We start from the raw sequence: 27656 nt of genomic DNA, 5'->3' as shown, positions 1-27656 counted from the left end.
ATCAAGATATAGATGTTGTTTAAGGTCTTCACATTTTATTTCCCATCATTCATTTTATGGAAACTTATTTTTTTAACTTAGAACAAAAATATTACGCTAAAAAGCGACACCATTTTCACACCGAGAATAAAAGCATCAACTAATTATGGTGTGTGGAACTGATTGAGTGGAGCCTATATTTATGAAACAACATGGAGGCTCCGTTTTTTCCAACCAAGATGGCAAACTTTATTCCTACTTTTAACCTTGACATAGACAGCTTGTACCAGATCCACTCCTTCCATTCTTAAATTTCACAATAAGAGCCCTTGGCGAGTATTTCCCATTTTTGTGTAGTCTCTTTCTTAATCTGTCAAGCCCCCAGTGCGTAAAGGCTTTTAAATGTAAATTACAGTTTATTATAGAGTGGGTGATGTTATGAGTTCCGATAACATTCTAAAATAATGGCATAGATCTAGTTTTTGTTGTCTACATTATTTGTGTATACAATTACTAATTGTGAAGCTGCATTCCTAGATTTTAAGAATTAAATTGGTGCAGTGTTTATTTTTTTTATTAAAAATCAAACTGCAAAGTCAAATTGTTCATACTGAACCTATCTGTGCTTGAGTAAATCGAAAACAGTGACTTGAAACCTAAAACTGGACATATTCAGCAATTCAGGTATTGAAAGAAAAACACAAGCTTTCCCTAACATTTGTTGTCTGAACGTAACCACATGCAGGACTCTGGATTTAAACCCCAGTCTCCATTATTAGCCCGCTGTTTACCCCAATCACCTTTCTGTGCAACCCCTTCTCCTCCGAAATGACTTTCCCCTGCAACTAAACTGCATTCAAAATTGCGCTTCAAGGGAAACATATTTTCTCGGGTTCCGTATTAATCACATAATCAACAATAAATTAAATCCATTTTGGGTTTGACACAGGACACAAAAACGGTTCTCCTTGATGAAAGTCTAGTGTTTGTTTGACCCGCCCACCCACCTGCCCTCCTCCTCCTCCTCCTCCTCCTCCTATGATTAGACACGTAATTACGATACATCAAAACTGACAGTGGTCAAGCTGACATATGTCCATCTCCTAATAATAAACACACACATTCAGAGTTGATCGCAGACTCGCTCACAGATCCAGATTTAGTGGTCAGGGGTTAAATGCTGATGAGTTTTTGACTGCTCAACATCTAATTTAATACCTATGGAAGCTAGTTGATGACATTTAACTTTGATAATTGCTTTTTAGTCATAAATATTTAATGAACTGGAGCAGTGCTGAAATAATAGAACGAAAGGTTTTCACCAAATGTATTCAAACCAACTTACTACTTTGCAATTGCAGGCAACATTGCAAATCAATGAGATTGCTACATTGCTGTGATTAAGTACCTTAATGTCTGCCAAAACCACACATTACCATTTAGCTATTTTATCGATAACCAGTTTCTAAGAGGAAAATTCACTCTATAATGTAACACATATATTTCAATAAAACTGCCATTGCTAGGCAACAGCTTGGGTTTATGTTAACTTCCTTTCAGCTGACTGAGAAATGGTCTGAATCCAACTAATGTACATGTACTGTGATAGTGGGTTTTATTTGAACTGCACATCTCAACACAACATGTTGTGATCAAGCCAGTAAGCAAAACATGTTGGCTCTAGTCCCACCGGCTATAAAAAAAGTGGCTTGGAGCCCTCAAGGAAAACCTGTATACGCTAATGGAACACAGATAAAAACCCACAATTTAAACACTGACCTGCGCACCTAGCAATATGTTTTAACCTGTATTTATCATTGCCACTTTTCTATATGTTTATATGCACAAGATAAACTTCCAACCTCCAAATGTCACAGTATAACCATCATGTAGCATGTTGTGGAATAAAGTGGCATGACGTGTCATGATACCTTGCAGTGTTCCATCACTGTTATGACTCTGTGGTCTCTTCTAATCATTCTAACAGACAGTGAAAGTCCAGGGCAACGACATCTCACACAAGCTACAGATCTCCAGAGTCATTAAGGGTGACGAAGGACTGTACGAGTGCCGGGTGACACGAGCTAACTACGGCGAGATTGTGGAGTACAAAGCCCAAGCCTGGCTGAAGGTCAACGCCACGGCCAGGCCACGACGGCCACCGGTGCCTCCCAAGAAAAGCTCCCCGCTGCACCTGACGGACAAGAAGCCGAGAAAGTCCAACTCACCTCTGGGCCAGGACAGCATGAGCTCAGACCAGAGGGTGGCCTCCACCTCCACCTCTCACACATCCTCCAACACAGCTAAACACAACACCGGCTCAGGTAAGGCCCTCGGGGACGGGTGTGTAATGAGGGCGCGGTGAAACACAAAAAGCTTTTAACTACCAGCATATAGTCCGGTCAGCAACCTTCCTGGTCGTGAGTCACCTACCGAAAAAAAAGAAAGAAAGTTGTTTGGCTGAGCTACAGAACAACCGACAACACACTTCAGCACGCTTTTATACAGCAGTCAACTGTAAAATGGGCCTTTCTGAAAACAGACCTGCCACGCAAAAAGGTAACCATGTTTCAAGGCAGACTGATAAAGACTGATGCAGCTGTGTCATTCACTCAACATGACGGACCCTGTGGATCCAATAATACTGGAATCTTCAGTATCTGGTGGTTCTGAACAGATAAACAGACTTCGTAGAGAGTAACCCTGAGAGGTGTAGCAGAATGTTTGGTCTCAACTGGCACCAGAATGCAGGAATGCAACTTTTCTTTTTACTATCCGCTTATTCACAAAGCTGGTAGCCCCTGTTAGCCGACTATTGATATTTTGCCATCCCAAGACTTTCTAAACTGCAGTCTACATGGTGTGAACTGTCTGTGGAATTAACCACACAATTCCATCATGTTACAATATAAAATAATAATAGAAAAATACATATATGTGTCCCATATTTTTTTTTAAGGAAATTACACTCCTAGAGAATATACGTAGATTCAATCATTTGGATTAAATATATTCTGGAAAGCAAAACAGGCGACAGTTGTTTTTTGTTAATCTATGGTGTGAGGATCCTCAGGTTTAATGAGAATATAATTAAAAGGCAATTTGCATTTCCTTCCTCTCCATCTTCTCGCAGCAGACGGCAGAGGGGTTGTTTGATTGAATATGTGCAACGTATCCTCATGTAGCGGTTTGTGAGATATAATCCCTGCAGCATCTAAGGGTAGCAGGACACATGTTGACAAATCCACAGCATCTCAGAAGTGCCTCTCGAGTGCAGAGCCGTTCACCTTCATTAAATTCTAGAATTCCAGACAATGCTTGTGATTCCACCAGGCAAGCCACAGCGTGTTTCACAAGCGTCTCTTGCTGTGGTGTGTGTGTGTGTGTGTGTGTGTGTGTGTGTGTGTGTGTGTGTGTGTGTGTGTGTGTGTGTGTGTGTATAGATAAATCCATGGCTCTGTTCGTGATGCTGAAGTAGCGGACTGATTTGCAAGTCCCAATTCATCTCCATGGAAACAATTGAGGTGTCAAATCCTGTGCCATAGTTGCAATTACGTAATTGCAGAGGTTCTAGTGAGTATTTGTGTTTACGTAGCCCAGCTGGGGAACACAATGTGACTGAGTCACCAACGAATCACAATCTAAGACCCCTTTATGGAGCGCTCTGTGTTCCTCTTACTTAGTAAGTAAAATGCTGCACAATGATAATCATGTAAATGCCATTGATAAGCAAGTGACGAGGGTCTGGTTTCCCTCAGGTGAGGATTGTAGCCAACATTAGGTATTTTTTCAGTCACTACAGATATTGAAGAAATCCCGTTTGGAGTGTTGTGATTCTCTTTATTGAAAGATCAGTTGCAAGTCAATTGTCTGCCTCCAGCATACCCAGAACTCTGCTGCTGGGCTCCTCACTAATCCTAGGAGATGAGAACACATCCCTGCCTTTCATGCGTCTCTTTGCAGGCTGCATGCAAGTTCTAAAATTGATTTTAAGATTTTACTGTTAATGTTAAAGGCACCACATGGTCAAGCTTCCAGCTATATTTTAGAAATGTTCATTCCCCCCCCCCGATCCCCGAGCAGGCCTCCTCCGGTGCTTCTCAAAACTCACCTTATTACCGAGAGTATTCTTGCTGCAGGCTGCTCAGCTCTGGGACTCCCTGTCTGAGCAGGCTAGCCAATCAGTAGCAACTTTCTATATCATTTTTTCCACATTTATTTGCTTTGAATTTCGCTGCTCCCTAATCATCATCCTCATTTGCTTCAGACTTTGCCATGGGTAGAATTTGTCCTTGTTGGTAGACTTGGTAGAAAGACACAAGGGATACTGAAAATAAGAGGCTGAAAGCAACCCATGCAAAGCTCTTTCTTCAGGGCTGTCTCATTTGTTCTGCATACAAAAACTGATGCCATTAGAATTATTTGACATTTGCTATAATCACATAAAAGTGCTCCACATACTGACTTTAAAGTTATCATTGTTTTCATTGAACTTGAACAAATGGAATTCATGTGATCAACTTCAGTACGTCTCCATCACGGGAATCTAATACCCAGTCTGTAATTATATTAAGCGGATTGCAAAGAATAGCAAAGTTAGCTTTGTCTTTCATCAAGCACAGTGAGGCTGACATCCTCGCAGCGATGTGTGCAGTTGTCTTGGTGGAACGTGATAGTTAACCCTTTCACCATTGTTGATGTCAGCTATGCTCCCAGTGAATTTCAAGAACTTCCTTTCTGTAAATCTCAGTAATATTTGTCTGGTAAAGCTATCTGACAACATTACTAATTATTTTTGTAAGCTGAAGAAACTTCTTTTTTTTTTTTTTTAATAATGTAATTAACATAGAAACAAAACGCTCCATGGGTTACTAATATTCCTGTAACAACAGAAAATGAGACTGCTGATTACCCACTTTGTTTGTTATGACTAAGATAATATGGAAGCAATCTAAAAGATGTCTAATTTTAATTAAGGCAGCAGCAACCAAAATGGAGTCAATGTTTGTTGTTGCTTGATCAAATGATTCAAACAAAATGATGGTGGACAGCTAAATCGTATGCATAAATAAGTATAATTATAGAGATATAACAAATCTGGCCAACAAACAGAAACACGTGGCGGAACCCAAAATGGTCTGGTTTGCTCTGGCTGGTGGGCGGTGCTTAGTTTTTGCTCGACTGTTTATGGCTGCTGGGGGACAAACCATCTCATTTTATAGCTGAACAAAACACTAAAACATGTTTCTGAAAATAGTTGAGGCAGGGAATAGGCAGAAACAGAACCGTGAGTCATATTTAATCAGCATTGTCTAGTTTGACTGTTTGATCTGAGAATAGTCATTTAACTCTTTCGCCTCGTCTCCTACTCTCCATAGAAAATGAATAGGATCAGTCAACTTCACATACGTCAATGGATTTGGGACATGTCCACCATAAGAAGCATGATTAACCAATATAGCAACAAGTGAAGAAAGAGAAATCTATTTTACATATGTATAGATTGATATTGACCTGTAAGGAATGACCATTGAAGTCTTACTTTAGTTTGCTTTGTCAACCATTTCAAAAGAGTCTTTCTCACTTCTGCTCTGTCAGTTTATCCTTGTGACATTGTCTCTTTCCTAAATAAACTCTTGTGTTCACAGGAAACGCACAGTTTCTACTCGTTACATGCAAACGCTCTCCCTACAAAATAAAAGCTCATTGTAGGCTTACTTACTTTTTAGGTTTACTTTAGGCAACAGAAGTAGTTGGTCGGGTTCAGGAAAAGATTGTGGTTTGGGTTCAAATAAGTATGTTTGTTACGTAAAATAAGTATTTGTATTACGGAACTCAGGTTAGTAAAGTAGAGAAGTTATGTAACAGACGTCCTCTCCCTCCCTGTTTGGACTTTCTAGCTTTTTGCACTACATCAGCTGGTCTGACCGAATAATAATGGCGCAGATGGAGCTGGTCGAAAACGCCCGATGCATCTCATGCAGATGTTAAAGCGTGACTAGGTGCAGAATCAAAGCACTCACCACACCGCGGTGTTTGACCAGTTGGAAGTCTGGAGAGCAAGGTCTCAAACCGTCAAAGAAAACGGGTCTCAAGCTAAATTGTTTGCACAAAATTACTGACCAAAGATGTGGCTGCCTTCTCATAGTAGTTAAAAAAAAAAAAAAAACATATTTGTAGCAATGAGCCATCATTTACCCATTCCTTCTAATACCTAATTTACATAAATGTGAGTTTTTTTTTTGTCTTGCACATTGCATCTTTCTGACATCAGCATCCTCAAACTGAAATCATTGAGTATCTTCATGGTGTTCAACTTTTAGCAGTTTAGGTCTCAGCCTATACTTTTCCCATAGCTGGCTCAGTGTGATTTATTTTTATTTTTTTCATGAACTACTCTTATGCATTATTATCGCCTCTCCTCATCCATGAATGTCTTTTTCTACCTGGTCAACGTCGGCCCCGCTCTGGGCTCAGATAGCTTTCTGAACCCTGAGGCGAAACATAGAAAGATATTACTTGCCACTGAATAGACGCAAAAAAAAAAAAAAAGTAGAATAATCCCCAGGGCTGCAGAGTCAGAGAGTATGAGGCAGCCAAATTATGCTGACAACTGTGTTGCAGCGAGTCCTCTGTGCGGCGTGTTTGACACTGATAAATGCCTCTCCGTGGCTGCTCAGGCAGCCTCAGCCACCTTCTCTGAGCGTCACAGAGGTGTTACGGCTGAGGGCGACAGAGCTCTATTACTGCCGCGCTCGGGTTTGAGGCAGACGAGCAACAATGGGTAAACGCGCTCGGATGAAATTAAACCTGGGAGAGTGCAGATATTTTCCTTTTCCGCATTGCCGCGTCTGTAAACAATGAGGCCCTTTTCCAGATGGGCGGACTGTGACTGCGGCTGGTGGAGCGGCTGCAGCAGCGGAGCGCTTCGTTCACAGCGACTCCCCACCAGTGTGTCACATGTTGTTAGACCGCAGCTCGGCCGCCATTCTTCTTGGCAGTGTTGTTTTTCCAAAGCTCAGAGGTGACCGGAGCGGAATGTGGTGGGAAGGGGGGGGGGGTAAGGAGGGAAAAAAATGTCCCCGAAGTCAAACTTGTCCCTCCGCCCCTGAGGCCAGCCTGGTTCCTGCATGAAAGGAAAACAAATAGGGACTCAGCTTATTGCGTAAGCATCCATGCAAACAAAAAAGAATAAGAAGGAAATGCTGACCTTGTTTTTTGAGAACCACCATATTTTTTTTCAAACTGCCTTGGCTGCATATGTCTAAGGAAAGAGCACCAGTGAGTCATCACTCCAGTAGGTGGTTAGGAAACCGCCGGACTGCTGTTCATGGCCGCGTTCATATTGCTCAGGCAGTCGCACGCAACATCAATGTGTCATTTCAAGTTTATGTGGATGCTTCAGTGGGTCCTTCCTTACTCACACTTTTGTCTTTTGGGATCCACTGAAACCTCACAATTGAAAAAAGTTGTACTTGAATGAGGGCACTTTCACAAGCTAAGTACGTTTGGCTGACCCTGATTAGATACTTATGATTTGTTTTCAACAAAGTCAGTCAGTCGGTTTTACAATTTGCAAATTGGGGAGAGACACCATAGGCAAAATCATCATTATTTTGTATGCACTGGTCAATTTTTAGGCTTTTTTCCTTCTATAATATGTTGTCTTTCCATCCATAATACACATTTAGCTGTTTATTTTACTACTTTGTCTATTTGCGTCTGTAGGTTTCTCCTAAATTCGCCAGAAGTTAGCATTAGATAATGCCTCACTTGCATATTTTATTTTGACCCTATTCACCTGCAGTGTATTCAAAATGTATGTCATTTTACAAAACATATCCCGAAAGGCCGCTTTCTCTAGATTAGTTTTTTTCTCAGACTTTGGCTTAATCCAATGTTCAAATGTATTCAAATTAACAAATATGTAAGATAATGCAGCATTTGTATATTCAAACATACAATTTCAGAAAATCCCAATTTTTTTTTTATTAATTAAAAAAATCAACAGGCAAAGTTTTATGGTGATATATATTAATTAAAATGTTTTACCCTTTTTACCATATAGTTCTAAATTGACTGAGGGGGATGTAAGGAGCAAAGGGAACATGTTGTTCTTTCACTGTGACTTGGCACTGATCCATTGTGCCAATGAATCCCTTCTCCTCCATGTCACTATTTCTGTGGACTTCTTAGGATATTCTGCATGTTCCCTTCAGCCGAGATGTCAAGCAAACATCGGACTTCTGCGGAAGTCCAAGTCAGTTCTCTCCCACTCACGTTAACCTGTTCGTCTGTGTCCATCTCGACAAATATCCACACAGGCAGCCCTAAAAATATTTTACATTACATTGGACCACAGTGATGTAACTGAGTCCATGGCAACAGGTACAAACTGATAGAATCAGTATTTTTGTTAAAGGAAGTAAACGGGGATACTGAAACAGACTCATATCAGTAAAACTCCTCCTTTGAGGACATTGAGCTCGAATCAGCTGCTTGTCATTCATGGCTAGATGGTTTTGGAAAATGGCTGCAGTAATGTCAGCTAAAACACACAACTGCTGGTGGGATCCTTTCAAACGCCGCGGATGGTCATTTTGGAGCTTTCGCATTACCCCCCAGACTGTGTTATCACATTTTCCCTCACTTCTAGTTGAACAGTCAAGCTGCAACGTAATGACATCCAGTTGTATTTAACCAGTCGGTCAGCCAAACATCCAGTCAGGTAGAGAGTGTATCAGTCAACAAGACCGACTTTTTTTTTTCTCTTTTTTTTTTTAACAGAGCCACCAGGCAAGTAAAAGCAAGCAAGTTAAAGAGACAGTCAGCTCGCCAGTCAGCTGGCCAGGGATCAGCAAGAATAGATGGACCTGGCATGAAGCCAGTTTGAGCTCCCTGTGGAGGTGCTGTGGTGATTCACCTCTGTGCCTCACTGAACCTCACTGCCTCGCTGGCCTAGAATTGATATTCCGCATCGCCATTTCACAGAGCCAAAAACATTTTGGCAAAATGCAGTGTGTTGTGATAGGTTAAGTAGGACAAAATGAGGAGTATTCAGTGTGGGTCTATTCTATCCCAGCATGCACCGAGACAACCTGACAAGGTTTCTATTAGCTCGGACAGATATTCTCACTCATTATGCCGACAGAGAAGTCGGTTTTCAAGTCCCTCTGTGGACTAGGCTGTGGAGGAAATCACAGGCATCATGCTTAGATCTAAAGCCTGAGACATAAAAGTCAGATGTCTTTTTGGCATGGAAACCTTTTTCCCTTTTCACATTTCTTCGCGCTTCCCTTCTTCAGCTGAATAACCACGCAAGAACTCAGCTGTAAATGAATCCAAAATGACTTGTAAAGGCATGGTGACCTTGTCAACCAAACCATGACAGGAAGTGGGTGGAGATGCTTTTAGCCTCATTGATGGATGAGCGAAATAATACAACTACTGGCAAACTAAAAGGTAGTTTTGTTCTTGTGTATTCAGCTGTATTGCTGGACTCTTTGTACTTTTTCTTTACTCAGCAATTCAAATGCATTGTATTGTACAAGAAGGATTCACAAATGTTCCTCCTTTTGTTGTTTGTCTAAAAATAGCACAGAAACACAGCAGGTACCTTTACCTTTAGTGTGCTCACTGGCGAGATTAGTTTTGAAGTGAAAAACAGCATTATGTGAGATTTATATGAGAATAACTGCTTTAGACATAGTGTTGCTTTTCAGTTGTTTGTGGATGGCTTGCATGCATTTTCAGTGCCAAGGATAGAACAAAATGACACTAGATGCATGCTTATAGGTAAAGCTGAAAGAGTATCATATGTGTGATATGAGTCTGATACATTCTGACTGTATTTCAATGTGGCTGGCACTGAAGGAAAGACTCCAAATGACTTGTGTACTTGGACCGCTGTGGTGAAGATCCACCCTCACCTATGGTCATGAGCGTTGGGGAGCGAACGTATGAATATAATTGCGTATAGTTTTCTCTGTGCAATTATTACTGGCTTTTCAAGTCCGTTGATATACCTCCAAAATGTGTCACAAGATACACTTGAAGACTGGAAAATGATTGTGAAGTTAGAGACAAATGATTCCGTCCTTGTTTATCTGTCTTCTGTCATATATTTGCTCGTGAAGCACTTAGGAGTTTAACCTCTTCAGGTCTTTAAAGATGTTTTCTTCAGATTGACTCATTTTGAGTCAATCTGAAGAAAACATCTTTCTTTGGTTACACTGATCGCAACCTGCAATGAGAGGTCCTGTGTAGGCCTTTCTTGGCTAAAATGGGTACAACCCCAAAACGTTGGCAACCAGTGGTGCCAAGATTGAGGTGTAGAGACAGTTTGTCTGTCTGCATTTGGACACATCCTTCTGACACTGAAGATCACGAGAAGACAAAAACACCTGAAACACGCTGAAAAGAGTTGGGGGTGGGGGGGGGTCTGGATTTTGGAGCATCTCACTATACTATACTATATATGGGGCAGCCGTGGCTCAAGGGGTAAAGAGGTTGGCGGTTCGATCCCTGGCTGCTGTATCCGGTGCCGAAGTGTCCTTGAGCAAGCCACAGAACCCCAGATCGCTCCCCGCATGCTTCACACAGCAGCCCACTGCTCCCAATATGCTAGGAATGGGTTAAATGTGTGTTGATGGCATATGTTCATTTTGAGCGGATTTCTGAGCTACAGCTATCTTCCTCCAGTTGTTCTTTGCCTGATAAAATCATATCCTCATGCACCTTCCTTTACACTCTGTGGTTTCTCAGACGACCAAAATGAAAAATGACTTCACAAATACCAACTAAAGCAATAGAAATCCCTACAACAGCAAATCAATAATGTACGAATAACAATCCCCCTGCTGCTCTGTACAAGTGTGGCTTCACCACCAGATTCTAGAGGGACTGTAGCACTGCTAAGAGTTGCTTCAATGGATTTTTAATAATACATCTGGACGATGTAAGGACCGACACCAAAGAAATGACCCAGCCCAGCTGTGCAGCGTGGGGTGACCCATCATTTTACACCCAGAAGGATATAATTATGACCCCAGCACTGGCTTAATATAAAGCAACTGTGTGTTGTTGTTCATTGAGAAAGAAGACATGATGAGATTGTTTTGTTTTTGTCTCAGGAAAGGATTGTTTGATATCCAGGTTCACGTAGCCTACAATGTTCAAAGCTGGTCGTCCTGCCTGAACGTCAAACTGTCCTCAGGCAAGGCAGTGGAACACAAATTGGTTCCCAATAAGCTGGAGCTGGCCAGTTCTTGTGAACCAATACAAATAGATGGAACTGTTTCATTTTTTTTTTTTAAATGTATCCCAAAGTGAGATCATCCAGCAACAACTGTTCACTTTATTTAGTTTGGTATGAAATAAGAACAGTTTGTTTCACTCGGTTAATCATCAGGTTAGTACTATTCTATGTCAGCCACATATAGTCCATCAATTAGTCCCCATCGCTATCAGTGTACATTCACCTTCTAACAATTACATTCACATACAAAAAAGAAACTGTAATGTCGATTCCATTCATTTTTGACATATCACAAATGCGTTTCTAAGTGGAAGTCGGCGTATAGAGGAGGTCAGAGTGGATGGGTGGGTTGAACAATACAGGACTTTAAGCCAGGTGACCACTCCTAGTGTCCAATGTGAAACCAAGTCAACGTCGACTTATGTTCATTTACTTCCATCAGTTAAATGACGTAACAAACTTATTTCAAGCCAAAATAGGATCATTTTCTAAAGCCAAGTAAAGTCGTGTCCATTGTTTTGTTTTGTTTCAGTTTACAACGTTACCCACATTTCCCTTGGTCGAAATACAATTGAGAATGTATTTTGGTTTGAATAATTGACATTAAATGTAACAGTATTGACCTGCCTAACTCATGTATTTTCTTCAACAAACTAGAGGGAATTTAAGAATATTTTGCATAATGGAAAAAAGAAACCCTGAAAAACAGCTCTAAAGGGAAAACATTTACCCGTCTGCAATTTAGCAAAGAAGTGATTATGATGAAATTCACTCTCATTCCCAAACAGTGCAGTGTGGCAGGATATGTTTGCCTACGGTTCATCAGAAAGCCTTCCTTATGCAATGTACAAACACAGTGACCCATACAGTGACTGAGTTAATATAGCTTAAGCACAGTCAGTGTTCACACTGTTAATGACAAAGCAATCCAAATTTCACAATACACGCACTGATGGGCTAATAGCAGTGCATTTTACCTGACTTTCACTGCAGCACTATTGTGCTGAAACAGATAACACGCTCTTCACAGATAACAGCTTCCAAAATTTGAGAAATAAATTAATACAAGCAACTCTCCTTGTAATTTAAAAAAAGGTGATTGTTCTCTCTGCAGCCAAAACAGGAAGTGCGATGAGCCAAAGCAGCAAGACTTCGTCGTGTTTTGCCAGATTTGGGAAAACATTACGAAATAAGCTCACAGCACGGAGGTGTAGACGGGAAGTTCAGCGCTCAGACATTCAGCAAGGTTCAGCCTCAAAAACTCCTCAGCATTTCCACCAGATTAGTCATGCAGTGCAGGATAAAGCTCAACTGTTATTTTTACCTCATAATCCGACAGTGAAGCCTGACGCTGTGAAAACCTTGTGGAACTTGTCAGTTCATTGTAATGATTTGATTCATTTAGGCGCTGTACATGAATTACACCTGTACATGTGCAGTATGGTAGGAGAAACATGAACAAATGAAGCAGTCGGGATGATTTCTGAAACACTAGTTTTGCATTTAAACCCTGCTACATTGAGAGATGTGACCTCATGCCTGTACCTAAAAATGGCAAGACAGATGGAAGGAGGGCTGTGGAGGGTGCTGCAGCATCCACTGGCAGATGGTGGAGGACCTGCATGCTCACAACTAAAAATTACAAAATCATAAGACGTAAGAAGTTTCATTTGTGTTTTTGTTTTCATATTCCAATGATATTTGGTTTTTAGTAATAGTTTAATCGTGGATCTTTGGTTGAATGGTGTTCTTTATTGTTGAATAGCAGCAAAACAAGAAACTTTTCATTTCTCTCTCTCTCTCTCTCTCTCTCTCTCTCTCTCTCTCTCTCCCCCTCCCTTTCTCGCTCTCTCTCCCTTTCTCCCTCTCTATTCGTCTCTCACACACAGATATGTACTTTGTTGTGGATTACATTTACTTCTGACGTATCACAAATTCATTTCAAATGAGTCTTTATACGTCTGAGTGGGGAGGAGGTCTGGGTGGTGATGGGTGGAGAACACAGGGCTTTCACCCAGGAGACTGCTGTGGTGTCCCGTGTGAACCAAGTACTTTTGTTGTGTTTTTACTGTTGCAGTCAGTTTCTTGTCTTATTTTATTTCAATTTACAACATTACCCACGTGTAATTGCTCACGTTTCCCTCAAAATGATAGCAATTCCAGTAACTGTAGTGAAGTTTGTAGAAGAAAGGTTGCACACACACAAACAATAATGCATCCTTGACATTTTAACAGTGAACTTTAACAAAATACAATTCCACAGTTCCAGGATTTATTCTGTGTAGCCTTTATCTTTGTGTGTGTGTGTGTGTGTGTGTGTGTGTGTGTGTGTGTGTTTTCATGTCTATTCTTTGTCAGACAAACGTATTCTTTTAAGGGCCATAATGAAAACATACACAGCCTCTGTGCAGCATAGGCTGTATGCTGTGTTGGATGATGCCGTATTGCGTCATCTCCACAACACCCCCCCACACTTGACACATGTTCTTACTGCTGTGTGAAATGGTGCAAGATGTTCAGAACGGCATGGCTTAGCGACTGCTTAGAGTCTTACACTTTCTTCATCGCCACCAGGAAAACCTGCTCGTTGTTTTCTGTTTTTCCAGTTAAATTGTACATCCCCAACATGGCTAATGGGTAGATGATTGCAGAACGCCTGGTATTGGGGAATTAGTGCACGGTTTTTCCGTGTGCTGTCGCTCTGCGTCTGTGTCTTGCTCTGACTCGTAGCTGGAGGCTGATTAATTATTCTCTGTGTGAAGGATGTTTTGGCCCGGAGTGATTGCTGCCCCTCTGTGGCACTCCTGTTCCCTAGATCACCTCAAGCCAAATGAGATGTGGTGGGGAGGAATAAAGGGTCAAAGCCCCCCCCCCCCCCCCCCCCCCCCCCCCCCCCACTGCTCCACCCTTCACCCCCCCCCCCCCCCCCCCCCCCCCAATCCCAGACAATCCAGAGCTAGGCCGCAAGGTACAAAGTGTCCCCCCGGACGGTTTCCTTCTTAGAACCATCGCCCGGTCTGACACGGGGATCCAGTCGATGTGATTTACTGAATATTTCATTTTCTATTTCACACAACTTCTTCTCACCTCTCCCTCCTTTCAAGCTTTTCAAATCCTTTCTTTCTCTATTTCCGCTTCCCTCTATTTCGCCATTTTTGGTCCACGGAATATCGCTGCACATGGATCACATAGTTGTCATCGGTTCACTTTGTTCTCATCAGTTCAGGTTCGATGTCCCCGAGATGCAGGCGGATCAAAGCGGAGGCTGCGGAGGCTGTGTTCTAGTTTGCAGTTGTTAGTCATGTCAGATGCTCAGTAAACAGTCAGAGCTGCCTGCAGTGGTGATAGCAGTTTGTCAGGACCAAGGCAACAGCAGCTGCCCATGTAAATCCTTTTCATAACACTTCAAAGGCTGTTTATCAAAGGGGGTTACATCTGTAGTTTCCTGTGCTTGTCTGGTGATGGTAGTGGCATTTATGTAAGACGGTAAAGTTTAAGTCCACTCGTCACAAGCCCGTTTTAGATTTGACCGTTTTTATGATTTATGTGCCATGTTCTATCAATTAGCCTCAACATGTTTGAGGAGATGACTCTGTAAATCTTCAGCTCCGCATACATTTGTTACAAATAAGAATTGTGTGTTGCGACAGTAGAACACAATAAAGTAACTGGATGAATGTGTAATGGCGTAATCACATTTGGCGTGTTAATAACCATGGAATGACTCATACAAAGGAAGAATTTAAATGTAATTTGCTACGTTTGTGTGTGAACCCGTGCTCTGCAGTCAAGCAGTGTTCACAGGCGTTGTAGGTGACTGCAGCCTTATGGATCAAACTTAATGAAACCATATGGTGCAACATTTGGAACGCAGATGAGGGTGAAACACAAACAGGCAACCACACGTTAGATGACACAAAAAAACGACAGCAGCAAAAAAAGAAAGTTACCGTACGACTGCATGAAATAATGTGCACTTGCATTCTGGTCTCCTCAACAAAACTGCATTGTCAGTTATGTTTCAAGGGAGCATTTGTTTTTGACGTGTCACATTTGGGTTTAATCAAAGTAAGAAGGAGGTCGGAGTGGATGGATGGTTGTTTAACGCCAGGACACCGCTGTTCTTGTCCTGTGTGAAACCAAAAGAATTGTTCTTATTTGAACCCAAACCATGATCTTTTACTCAGCCAAGTAGTTTTGTTGCCTAAACCTAAATGTAAGTGATAATCACTATAATGTTGATATACACATATGTAGAAATGTTGATATTAATTGTTAAATGAATCAACGTATCCTTGATTTGCAGAAACGTGCAATGCCAACCTTTTATTTTAGCGACTGGGTTGGGTGGAAAGTACGTTGTGTGAACAAGAGTTCTTAATGAAAACGACAAAATATATTTTTTGTCCATGATACGCATATTTGTTTTCTGATTTGATGCCCCATCGACAGGACGTTCATCGTTTGTCTTTCAAAAATGTACAAATCCATTTCATGTTAGGTTTAAAGCAGAAAAATACCTTGTTTAGACTCAGGAAAATATCATGGTTTGAGCTTAATTATATACTTTGTTCAGATTAGGGTACATTTGTCGTCAGGCTGTTCTCATTCACTGTATATGTACGAATAGCAACGCACAATAATTTGTGTATAACCCACATAAGCGTGAGCCAGGACGAAGTTGTAGATAGACGGGTCAATCAAAGACAGGACTTTCACCAGGAGACCACTGTTCATGTCCTGTGTGAAAGCAAATCAATTGATTTGACCTTACTTGTGTTATGTAACTTACTTGCTTGACTAACACCAGGTAGTATGTCATTTACATAACAACCACACTTATAGCCGGTGTTGCTGTAATTCAAAATTGAATCGAAAAATGAGAGAAGACATATGAACAGCTGTATTAAGGCACATTGCATGGTTCCAGTAATAACGTGTGGATTCATGTTAGAGATCATCCATGGTCATGATTAAAATAAAGGTAAAAGTTTGGTTTTTGGGGCTTTTTCGCTGAAAGAACTGCCCTTGTTTTTCTCAAGAGGACAGTCAGGCAGAGGGGTTGGGTGGTGGATGGTGGTGCAGCATGTAAATGGAAAATGGACCACATTTTTATAGCACTTTCCTATTTTTTTTTGTGATTCAAAAGGGCTTTACAACACAAGCCAGCATTCACCCATTCATACATGGCAGAGGCTGCCACCTGCTCAGCAGCGATAAACATTCACACTCACACAGCGACTGCTCTACCTCCGGAGCCACAGCCGCCCCGGGGAGGTGAAAGGTCGCATTTTATCACAGACCAAAAAATAACATACATGCAAAAGAAATGTAACCAGGGTATTTTGCTATTATTATATTCGTCACATACTTTTGCTTGGTCTTCTCACTGGGCTCGCCGAGCGGATCAAAATATACGGTCACTGTAAACACGTGGTTAACAATTCAAACAAAAACACTCAGTTTCAGGAAAAGATTGTGAATTGATTTAAACTTACTACGTTTATAAAATTAAAGTCAAACTCAATTTTTTGAACACAAAGACGACAACAACATACTGTTGGGATATGAACACTGGTCTGGTGTTCATTTATCCATCCAACCTACTATATACCTTGCTACTCTTGAGTGGACTTCTTTGGTCCGCTCTTCATCACCACACTCCCAAAGCACTTGCTCTGACAGTCACTAATATTGCTCCAGATGGGGTTTCCACTGTAGTTAGGTGAACGCCTGGTACGTCTCATAGAGACACCAACGGGGGCCTTGTGCGTCGGTATCAAAAGCAGAGGGGTATGAGTAAGCGTCCATATTTGGGCACGAGATGGTATACTGTAGCTGCCATGCAACTGCTGGTTCTCTGGCTTGAAGGTGTATGCAGTGTTTGCAATTAATTAACGGCATGGCAAAATCTCTTGACGGTTGACAAATCTGTCTTACCCTATTTATAATTGAATTATCTCTCTTCCTGAGTTGCATTGGTCTGTCTATTCATCAAGCTAGATACATCTGTGCAACGGTTGTATCAGAAAACGTGACATCCTTTTGTTTCTTCTTTTCTCAGGTACAAGAATATCATCCAACTGTGGACTGGCCGTCCTCCTCCTGGCGTGTGGTTTGGTGAGGGATGCCTTGTTATAATTTGAAGAACTAACATGGTTTGCGCCCTGATCACGCTCTCGTTCTGTTTGCTCTCAAAGTGAACAAGAAAATCCTCCTCTAGTCCCCAAGCCCCCCTCCCCCCAACACACACAACAACACACACACACACACACACGCACACCATGCGGACAGCACAGTTGGCCGTCATTTCCCTGCCACTACTGCTCTTGCTCCCAGCACATTGCTATTAGCCACTGTAAACACCAGTCACCTCTAAACCACTTGGAATACCTTTTGTACAGACGGCGACTCGACACCATCTGAGGTGCAGCGCTCCGGTGTGAAAAACGGACTCTGTAGCTAATCGGATAACTCTCATGGAAGAATGACGTTCCTCATGGTTTCCCTGTTCCAGTTCCATGTGTTTATTGCTCAAAAGTGAACAAGAAAAAAAAAAAAAGGAGAATCTATATTTGTGTAATATATATGATTCTAGATATATATATATATATATATATATATATGTTTTCTTCAAAACACCTAGAATTACTGTATGTGCTGTATACATAGCTGAATCTCACCATATTGGCCATGGAACTCCATTGTGAATAGGCCCTCAAAGAAACAAAAGAAATTAAAGTACACTTCAATTTAGACTGTTAACATTAACCATGTGGTTAAAAAAGGGTTTAAATTCTCACTTTTCTTCAGCTGTATTGGCCATCGAAATGATCTAATGTGCATACTTTTACATCTTGTTAGTGATACGTATACAGGTGTGCATGCTTATTGACCTGACGGCTTAAAAGAGGAGAACATAAGTTATTTGAGCTACATGAGTCAACACTTGGGAGTTCAGTGTTACAGTTTGTTGAATTTAGCTTTATTTTAATGTGCTAGCTTTGGTGTGATAAATAAATTGTCCCCTGTCATCTTAATTTGTATCGCATCCTCAGTAGGAATAAAAAGGATGTCACAATTTATGCGTCATTGGAAAATCCTGATATATGACCGTTGGATGATTAATTTTAATTGACCTGCACCATTTCCACACGGCGGGCTTCGGTTGCTGTGCACCTCCTCGGTATGTCTCATCACTGCAGAGGATGAATGAGAGTTTACCCACTTTGGATCACGGGTATTGCTCGTTTGTATTGTTTTGTTGAACGCCAGCACACACACACACACACACACACACACACACACACACACACACACACACACACACACACACACACACACACACACACACACACACACACACACACATTTTGCAGGTAGACGTTTTGAGTGGCTGGAGTTGAGATGCAGTGCAACACAGAAAGTCGACTTGTCATCAACACTGTATATGACCCATGTTTGGAAGAAATGAGTTAGTTTTGTTAATCTTCTCTCTTATATCTTACAGTAATATATTTTTAGCTTTATTTTCAGATGATATTTCATAGAGATTTTTATCCACGCAGAGCATTTATAAGCAAAACGCTTTGACAATCTGACACAAACACAGACAAAGGTGTTTTTTTGGGGGTTTCATAGTGCAACAACAGATACAGTATTACCTGAAATAAATAAAATGCTATTATTTTGTTAACTTTTGAGCTGAAAAGACAATTGAGCACCATCAGAAACACACATGCTCAAATTCAAACTGAAATATGTACGAATAACAGAGTAGTTGATTTATATCTCAAGATTCATGCTGTAAGTGAATGTTCTCCACCGTGAGTGTCGTGCTGCCTGAGAGCAGCAGTTGTCCTGCAATAAGATCAATATTTTATTTTGGTAGACTCCGAAGCACATGCTATTTTTCTGCTCAGTTAATGCCCAAAATTTGCGCTGAATTAAGGTAACATGAAGCATGATTATGTAGTGTATGGTATAATCGAACATTCATACGTAACATACAGATGTAATTGCCAATGATTACTGTGTGCTGTGTGTTCTCAAAAAGCAACATTCACCTCCCCTCGAGCTTTTATTCCGCTTTGCAGACAAAGCATAACCCCCCACACCCCCTGTATAGTTGCACTGCATTCCCAAAGAACTGTGGAGGGAAACTTGTTGATTCAGCACCGCCATTCAAAGGCTGGGAGTGCTTAGTCATGCTCTAGGATGAGACCCGAGACGTCTAGCGATCAGCAGCTTCCAGGCTGGGTACAAGATGTGAGGGCGACAGAGGGCGACCCCGTCTAATCCCTCAAGTTCCAAATAGCTTCAGGGTGAATTTGGACAGTTATTCTAGCATCACTGTCACATAGTATATGCCAATCGATTGCTGTGTTTTGAAATGACATGTTATGTACAATGATTCAAGAACATTTAGTTTGCGGAAAGAAAACGATCCACTTCATTTCTAAAGGTAGAACGGGATTTGGATGTTGATTCTGTTGGAAACGTGCCCGAGCACTTTGGAGAGTGTGCACCGTTTGAGTGGACAGTTTGTCCAACCCTCATGTAAAAAGTTACAGATCTGTACAACTTGTAAATGAAATAATCAGCATGTTAACATTTTTCTTTCTTTTTTTTCAAACATCCATTTAAAAAGGCAGACGCCAGTGATGTTCTGTACTTGTAACAATGGTGTCATGTACTCATATTCAAGTGTTAACAAGTCCAAAGTGGGTTTTCATCTCTTCAAAATGAACTTGGGTAAAATGTATGACTAAAAAAAAAATAAAAGTTCTATATATAGCTATGATTATTAGACACATCTCCTTTATAAGGCTTTTCATCCTAATCTAGGGGACTCACTTGACTGTGGGTCCTTGCAACATATTGAATAACAAAGAAGGAGATTGGAGCGATGATTGATTTGATATTGTGATTGGATTAATTCAAAAAATGTAGTTGTTCCGATACCATTTTCCCTTCCTGATACCAATTCCAATATCTGAACTTACGATTCGATAGCAGTGCTTTAAAAACTACGAATGATTATTATTATTCGTATTAATATTATCATTATTATTAATAAACAGCTGTATACTACTAACCCTGTATGGATGTGATATGATTGCTATCATCGTTGAATGGTCTTGCTCAGGTTAAACCCTTTGTAACACATTAACACATGGAGAGAATGAACGCCATAGAACTTTGTTTTATCATCTAGTTTGACAGATTGACAGATTGCTGACATTTTGCTAGCTGTGGCTGACGAGCAGCTGCCCGATCGGCAGGCATCGGATGTTCGTCTCTCAACAGAGATGAGACAGAAGCGAGGCGTCTTACTCATCCTCGTACAGCGGTTCGTATGATATCCTACAAAAAAAGTTACACATTTTTTGTGCGTTTTCCTGGAAAAGTCAGCAACTCGTGTCAATTGGCGCTTGTTACATGCATAAGGTCTTTTTCAAAATGAACGTTCGTCATCACAGGCAACTCGGTTAGGTTCAGGCAAAAAGACTACTTAGTTAGGTTTATGAAAAGATTGTCAAATATTTGGCAACAAAAAAGATTGCCGTTGAGGTTAAAATAACTACAGAAGTGCTGTTACTAGAAGTACGAAAGTCAAGTGCCAAAAACATCAATGGTGACTTCTCGTTTCACACAGGAAACAAACTGCTGTCTCCTTTATTAGACCCACCCACCTTTACCGCTGGCCTTCCAGCCCTCCTTGTGTGCTTTAACGGTCTTTATACTTCCTCATTCATGATTACGTGGATAACATACTAAATCATTTTGTGGGATATCTGCAAATGTTTTTCGTAGCTTTCGCTACAAATGCTGGATGAGACCAGCCTGCGTTATTTCTGGAACTGATGACGAAAGTAGCTGTTTCTCTTCTTCCTCATCTCTTGTTGAAGGCAGGATGTACGGACCAAGTTGTTCCTGAGTAGCCTAAATGATCTGGTAAATAACATGACATGATATTGGATCGGTGCATGGACCAGCGTATACTCGGTAAAACCTGAGCCAGCCTTTTAGGCTGTATCAATTCTGGTATTGGTATCGGAACAACTCTAAATAAATGATGCTTATTGACGAACTGAGTCATGAGTTTGGGTTGCAATGGAGGCTGAATTGCTTTCAAGCAACAAGCTCTGTTACTGAAGAGGAGAACAGTTCACAATGACGGCTAGAGCAGCAGTTCCTTCATCCAGGATGCTATTTCAGAACCATTCTTCTGTTCTGTTTTATATGCCACGCTACTCTATCATCCACTCTAGATGTATTTGTTTCTTCTAATGTATTTCATTTCAATGCGGTCCTGTCTGTTTGTTGAGCTGTCAAAAAAATTCTGATGAATTCTAGTTCTCTTTTCTTTGGTATTGTGTGAGGCTTCTGTACTGAAACATTGCAACAGTTTGTATTATAATGACGAAATCAGAATAATATTTAAATAAACCATTTTCACAGATGAAATTCAAACAATGAGGGATTCCATCTGTTTGCTTGGTGACAGACTGAGCTTCATACTGAGTGAACTGAAGAGAGTGCTGACCACGCCCAAAACTGGACCCGTCTCTTTTGTTTGAGCCAAAGTCACTTTTCACTTGATAGTACTGGTAAATGTAGAAAGAATTTCCTGAAGAAAATGTCTGTGATTGCTTTGTGAAAAACTGCTGATTGGCAGGATTTTGGACGACTTTATAATCACATAAAAAGGAATGCATTGGCTGAAGTACAATACGGAAGATTTGGAAAGGAATGGAAACTTTGCAACACTTTAGCATTGTGCTTTGATGCATTACAGTAAAAGACTGTTAAATACTTTAGTTTCTAGTACTAATACAATGGGACTGAATGGGCCTCTATAGACTTTCATGAAGTATAACGTACAATGACTCAGGTACAGGTAATAGTAATGACATTCTGTACACATGATCAGTGTGCAACACAACAGAGCTTGTAGTGTACACAGGTGCTGAGTTAAAAATACAATGAGATGGAGCGGGGCTTAATAAGACATTAACGAATTACGCAACTCATAATCAAGATCAGAGTTGATGGAATTTGTGACAGTGTTACCTATTTAGTTACCTATTAAAAATTGGAATGCATTCTGTTGAGATGTTGAGTAATAATACAGCGAGGCTCAATGGGCCTCCATAGCCTTTGATAGGTTACGTTAAAGGTCACCCTTTACACTGTCTGTGAGTTTTACAAATATTTAACCCAAAAGAGCTTGTGACAGAATCTCGTCACTCAGTCAGATCCTTCAAACTGTCGTCAAAACCGTCTGATCTCGTCTGACTGAGGCAGTTTTCCCAATCGTTTCATAACGAATTTCATAAATAGTTTTACACTTCTCAACAGCAGCCTGCCCGACTCACTTTGAAACTCCATTTAAGCTTGATGACACTGTTATTATTTAAAAAGCACAGGTTATTTTAAAGTTATACACAGGTTATTAATGTTGTTTGAGCTACAACAATTTTACAGAATTACACAAGACAAAATAATTTCCATAACACAAACCAATCCAGACCCCTCCTGTGATGTTTAAGGGGGATAAAAGAGAAGCATTTTGCAGGTGATATTGCAAATTGGTCTTGTTGCAGGTCTCTTGGTTTTGTAAGTCAGCCTTCATCAGTGAAAACCTCGGAAACAGGAAACTACCTCTCTGTTGGTAAAAATGGGTCTGTCAAATCTCATCACCCATTCATCTGTTTGAAAGACAAGATAGAGGAATGGAAATGAAGAGAGAGAGGGGGGGGTGGAATATCCTCTTTGGAATTGAGGAGTGAATTTGGCAGCGGCGGCTCAGCTAATCAGGTTTACTTATCAGTGAATTCAGGATGCAAAGCAGGAGAGAGCGAAGGCGAGAGAGATAGACGAGAAACAATGCCAAAATGAAACCTCTGCCTGTGTTTGTAAATTCAGCAAGCAGTGACACAATTATCCATGTGGAGGCAAAGAGAGGGCGCACCACCGGCCTGCCTCTGGCTCTCTAATCAGTCCACTGGTCCTATTGCAGAACATAAAAAGAGGGAAGGTGGAGATTACTGCATGACTTAGTGTCTACATTTTGCATATTCAAATGTGTCGCGGCAATGTTGAAGGATCACAGATGGGAAAGATCGCCTTTCGTCTTTCTGTATGCTTCCGTCCCGGATTAAAATAACACAGTGAGATAAGCGAAGTTTACATTTTCAGATGAAATGAAATATCATGAAATATACATGCATACATTGCAGAGATGGAATCCATGCTGAGCAAGAGACACGCTGTGATTTCCAGCCTTAATGTAAAGCACCCCACTGGTAGCAGCTCATGTCTAAGGCAATGTGTTCTCAACTGCTTCCCCACACCTCCAGGATGACATCGTACATCAGTTAAAAATAGGGAAGATCTCATCATAACGACACAGGGGGGACGCAGTGGTCTAAAGGTTAGAAGTGGATTTGACTTGAAGTAACTTGGCAAGAAAAATAGGAAATCTGTCTGAAAGTCTGAAGCCTCACAAGTAGCCATATAGGGGTTTATTGTGCCATTTAGACTTACTAACAAGCACTCTCAAATTTGTTAAAATGTACATTTTGAATTCAAAAGGGCACTATATAACAGGTAATGGAATTCCTAAATTCATACAGGATCTTTTTATTTGTGATCACCAAATGCCAAGGCAGTCAGTCTACTACAATGTATAATGTCTTCATTGCAAGTGGTTATTTGGTCCAGGGACTATTGGATACTAAAATGCATCAACAAGTCTTCAAGCCTCAAGGACAAACATTGCCTTTCAAAAAAGACATACAACGTTTTTGACCTAAAAAAATCCCCAAAAAGTGTTGTTTCCAAAGCATTCAAGCACATTTTATGTCCTTCCTCAGTGGATGGATTTGCTCGATTGCTATGGAGATGGTTATAAAAAAAAACAAAAAACTTGAAGCTTAAGCCATACAAAAATGTTCTGATGTGAAAATCATTTTTCAGTGCCCTCCAAAACTATTGTAAACATTACTCATACGGCCATTTTCAAATCAAGTACATTGTCAAGGTTTTCCTTAGGGAATGATCATGCCCATGGTTCAGCGCTGGTTGAAAACAGGATGCAAACAGGGTCCTCTTGTGTCAAAGTCATACACTTTGTTCACCCATCCATCCACCCAGACTTAACCTGTACATTTACTTCTGAATGACAACAGACATCATTAATTTGGCCACAGACAGTCCTTATTAGGTAGGACAAGGAAAACGCAGGTCCTTTTAGGTATTTAAACAGAAAATAATGTAAAGAAACGCTCTTATCTTTGAGGGAACTGTCAACGATTCAGAACAGCAAGGGTGATTGCTGGGAGATCTAATCCTCACTTAACACAAACATGACCATGTGATGGTATCAGCAGAGCATTGTGTCAGGTAGAAACGGTAACATTGTACACCTACACGAACATTGGTCATTAGTCAGCTGTTGGCGATGAATGAGCTGGTGATTGTGTAGCATGAATGAACAACTAATGCCAACATGACTTCAGTGCTCTGCCTGAACGAATGGGAATTCATGGTTAATCAGCCCCTTAACTTCTGTATAGATACTGATTGTGACGCTGAATGAAAGGTCATGGCATGACAACCAAAAGTATCTTCTGGGGACCATTAATATCTACACCAATAGAAATCACACCGAGAAAGACCATGCAGGGAGAAGGATTGGCTGGATGAATGGGTCAAACACACCCATGACTTTCCCCCAGGAGACCACTGTTAGTGTTTCGTGTGAAACCAAAAGTCAATGTTAACTTATTTTAATTCACTTAACTTACACCACTGTACCTGAAATGATATAGTAAACACTTAGTTATTTAAGGGACGATAACGGGTAGCCAGTGCATTAAAAACTGACGCCTCTGAGTCTTTCTTTATGATTATGTAGCACTTTTCCTGAATAGACAGGCGCAAGATCAAACCTATTCTGCAAACACCCTGAACAAATGGGTTGAACAATATCTATGATCTTCCCTTAGCATTGCCTAAAAAAAAAAGAAATTGTCCTACTCTGGCTAATTTCAATTTCCCAGAAATGAATACAAATCTCCCAAATGCTTTAACAAATGCTGACCGGTGCCTCTGCCTTAACAGGATGAAGGGTCCTCTGACACCGTCTTATTAGTGCGATTGGGATCTGGTGGCTGGCAAAGTGCTAACAAGCAATTCTGCTCAAAGACATTTTAACAAAGGCAAAGCAATTGAAGGGCATTCAACTTTACTAAAGTTTCTGTTGCTTGTCAGTGTATGTGTGTGCATGTGTGTGTGTGTGTGTGTGTGTGTGTGTGTGAGAACGGTCCTGCATTATTTATTTGCACTCATTAAAAGTAATCAATTGAAACTGGCATTGATGTAAGGGTCTTTATTGGGCTTTCAGGAATCCGTCACTGTAATGTACCGTGTGACTTTCTAACCCTGCTTGATTGTTTTGTTCCACCGAACCCCTAGAGGAATGGAAATGTGTTTGTGCGGAGCCATCAATGCTAAGCATCTCTCACTGCTGTAGGATTTACGAACCCAAAAGGCTTTGGAAGAAAATCATATTGGCATGTCAGCCAAAAGAATACTGCAGCGGGCTTAGGATGTCTGTCAATTACTTATTACAACCAAAAAAAAAAAAAACGACCATGTCACCTTAAAGTGTGCGAAAACAAAGCGCTTAGTTTAACCCAACATCAGAGACGGATGAAGCCGTATGAAGGCAGTTATGGAAATGTGCTGCACTGCTTTAAGTGAGTGGGCGCGTTGATTAAAAAAGAGCCCAAGAGAATTGAGCGTTGAATGTGTGTTGACAGAATGCGAAGTCTGCCTCATTAAACTATAGAACCGGGGACAGGCATGTACTGTTCTCCTGAGCACTTTCCTTACATGTAAACAAACAAATTAGTTCCCATCACTATTAATCATAGATGTTGAAAGATGTGTGTGTGTGTGTGTGTGTGTGTGTGTGTGTGTGTGTGTGTGCGTGTGTTGGGGTCCACGGTACATTATTGTGTCTCTGTATGCAGCATGCAAAAGTGATGCCGTGCTGCAGTTCCAAATCTATGTGCCATCCAATGTGGAAGACCCCCTCCAGCTAAATCCTCTTTTCTCCTTGAAAACATCACAGATTGCCATAGGGGGCATGTGTGAAGGAAGGGAACTGCATACACAGGAGGACGGTGAGAGTGACACCCTACTGTCAAATCAATTCAAGGTTGTTTCGGGGCATCTCAGGTACTTATATCAAATCAGTGACAGACAAGTCCCTTTGCTTTGCTCCGTCTCCACCTAATGAGCCCTAATACATTTTGAAGTTACACTTCAATGACTATAATGACTGAGCTTTTATAATAAATGTGAATGTACATATTTGTCACACAAGATATACCAATAAGGTATACTCTGACACTTTGTAAAATTAATTTGTTGGTTGTTATATCAGGACCTGGAAATACACAACACAGATATATCAGTGTCATCTGCATGCAGTAGAAATATTTCTTCTATGTTTAGCCTAGCTTAGCACAAAGAGTGGAAGCAGTTGGAAGTCTTATAAATATATACAAACAAACATTTTCAGCTGGATACATTTTGGAAGATATATATAACTATACTATAATAGAGATACATTACATTTTAAACCTGTGTCTGGTTATGGCAAAACTAAAAAACATGTTAACCATTGACACCACGAGCCCCTTTGTCAGCCAGTAAGCCCGTAAACCAATCAATTCATGAGGACTTCACAGCTGGATTAGAATGTAAAATATTTGTCCAGTTGTTCCTGATTAAACAATAATCATGTTCGTAAGTGTAGTTCACATGCTCGCATAGAGTTAGAGGTGCAATATTCCAAATTCAGAGCATATCTATGATTGAGAGCCACACAGCTCTCAACATGGCTAGCAGCTAACGGTGCTAACATCACAAATAGTGCAAACACCGGGTGGGAGACAACCAAAGGTGCATTGCAGAGCGGTTGCGATAAGCTAGCAAGTGGGGCATGCTCACACGCACTACCATGCACACATGGCCAGACCGCCTACGTAAACAGAGCACAGAGAAGATCAGCTTACGACACATACAAGACATTACTCCACTATATCTTTACGTAGAAAATAGTTTGCTGCAATATTGATGCTCTCAATTTTGAAGTTAGCGCCATTAATTTAAGATGAAGAATTTGCAATAACCTTGGTTGCATTTATATATCTAGCTTGTAATATCTTTATAATTTCCAATCGAAAGTATGATGCCCTCAAGTGTGGAAATAATTGAATGACCATTTTCAGAGAGGAAATTATAGACAACACCGTATCTGTTACAGTGCCACAAACTGTCTCACTATAAAAGTGTGTTTATTGCTAAAGTACCAGCAGAGCAAGGAGAGCAGATCATATTC

General features: G+C 40.8%; 1 protein-coding gene across 1 annotated transcript in view; it reads left to right on the top strand.

Annotated features, from left to right (window-relative positions):
- The window catches only part of vstm2a (V-set and transmembrane domain containing 2A), an 85285-nt gene extending 65252 nt beyond the window's left edge, over positions 1-20033 (top strand). Inside the window, exons 4-5 of the mRNA XM_068709610.1 lie at positions 1967-2303; positions 17301-20033. Coding sequence (XP_068565711.1) covers positions 1967-2303; positions 17301-17377 — 414 coding nt within the window. The 3' untranslated portion in view covers positions 17378-20033. The remainder of the gene's footprint in view (positions 1-1966; positions 2304-17300) is intronic.
- Positions 20034-27656: the final 7623 nt, after the last annotated feature.

The sequence above is a fragment of the Cebidichthys violaceus genome, unplaced genomic scaffold (genome assembly GCF_023349555.1).
Source record: "Cebidichthys violaceus isolate CVI_PGR_0920_01 unplaced genomic scaffold, fCebVio1.0.p SCAF_15, whole genome shotgun sequence".
Lineage (NCBI taxonomy): Eukaryota > Metazoa > Chordata > Actinopteri > Perciformes > Stichaeidae > Cebidichthys > Cebidichthys violaceus.
This window is presented reverse-complemented; position numbering and strand designations above follow the sequence as displayed.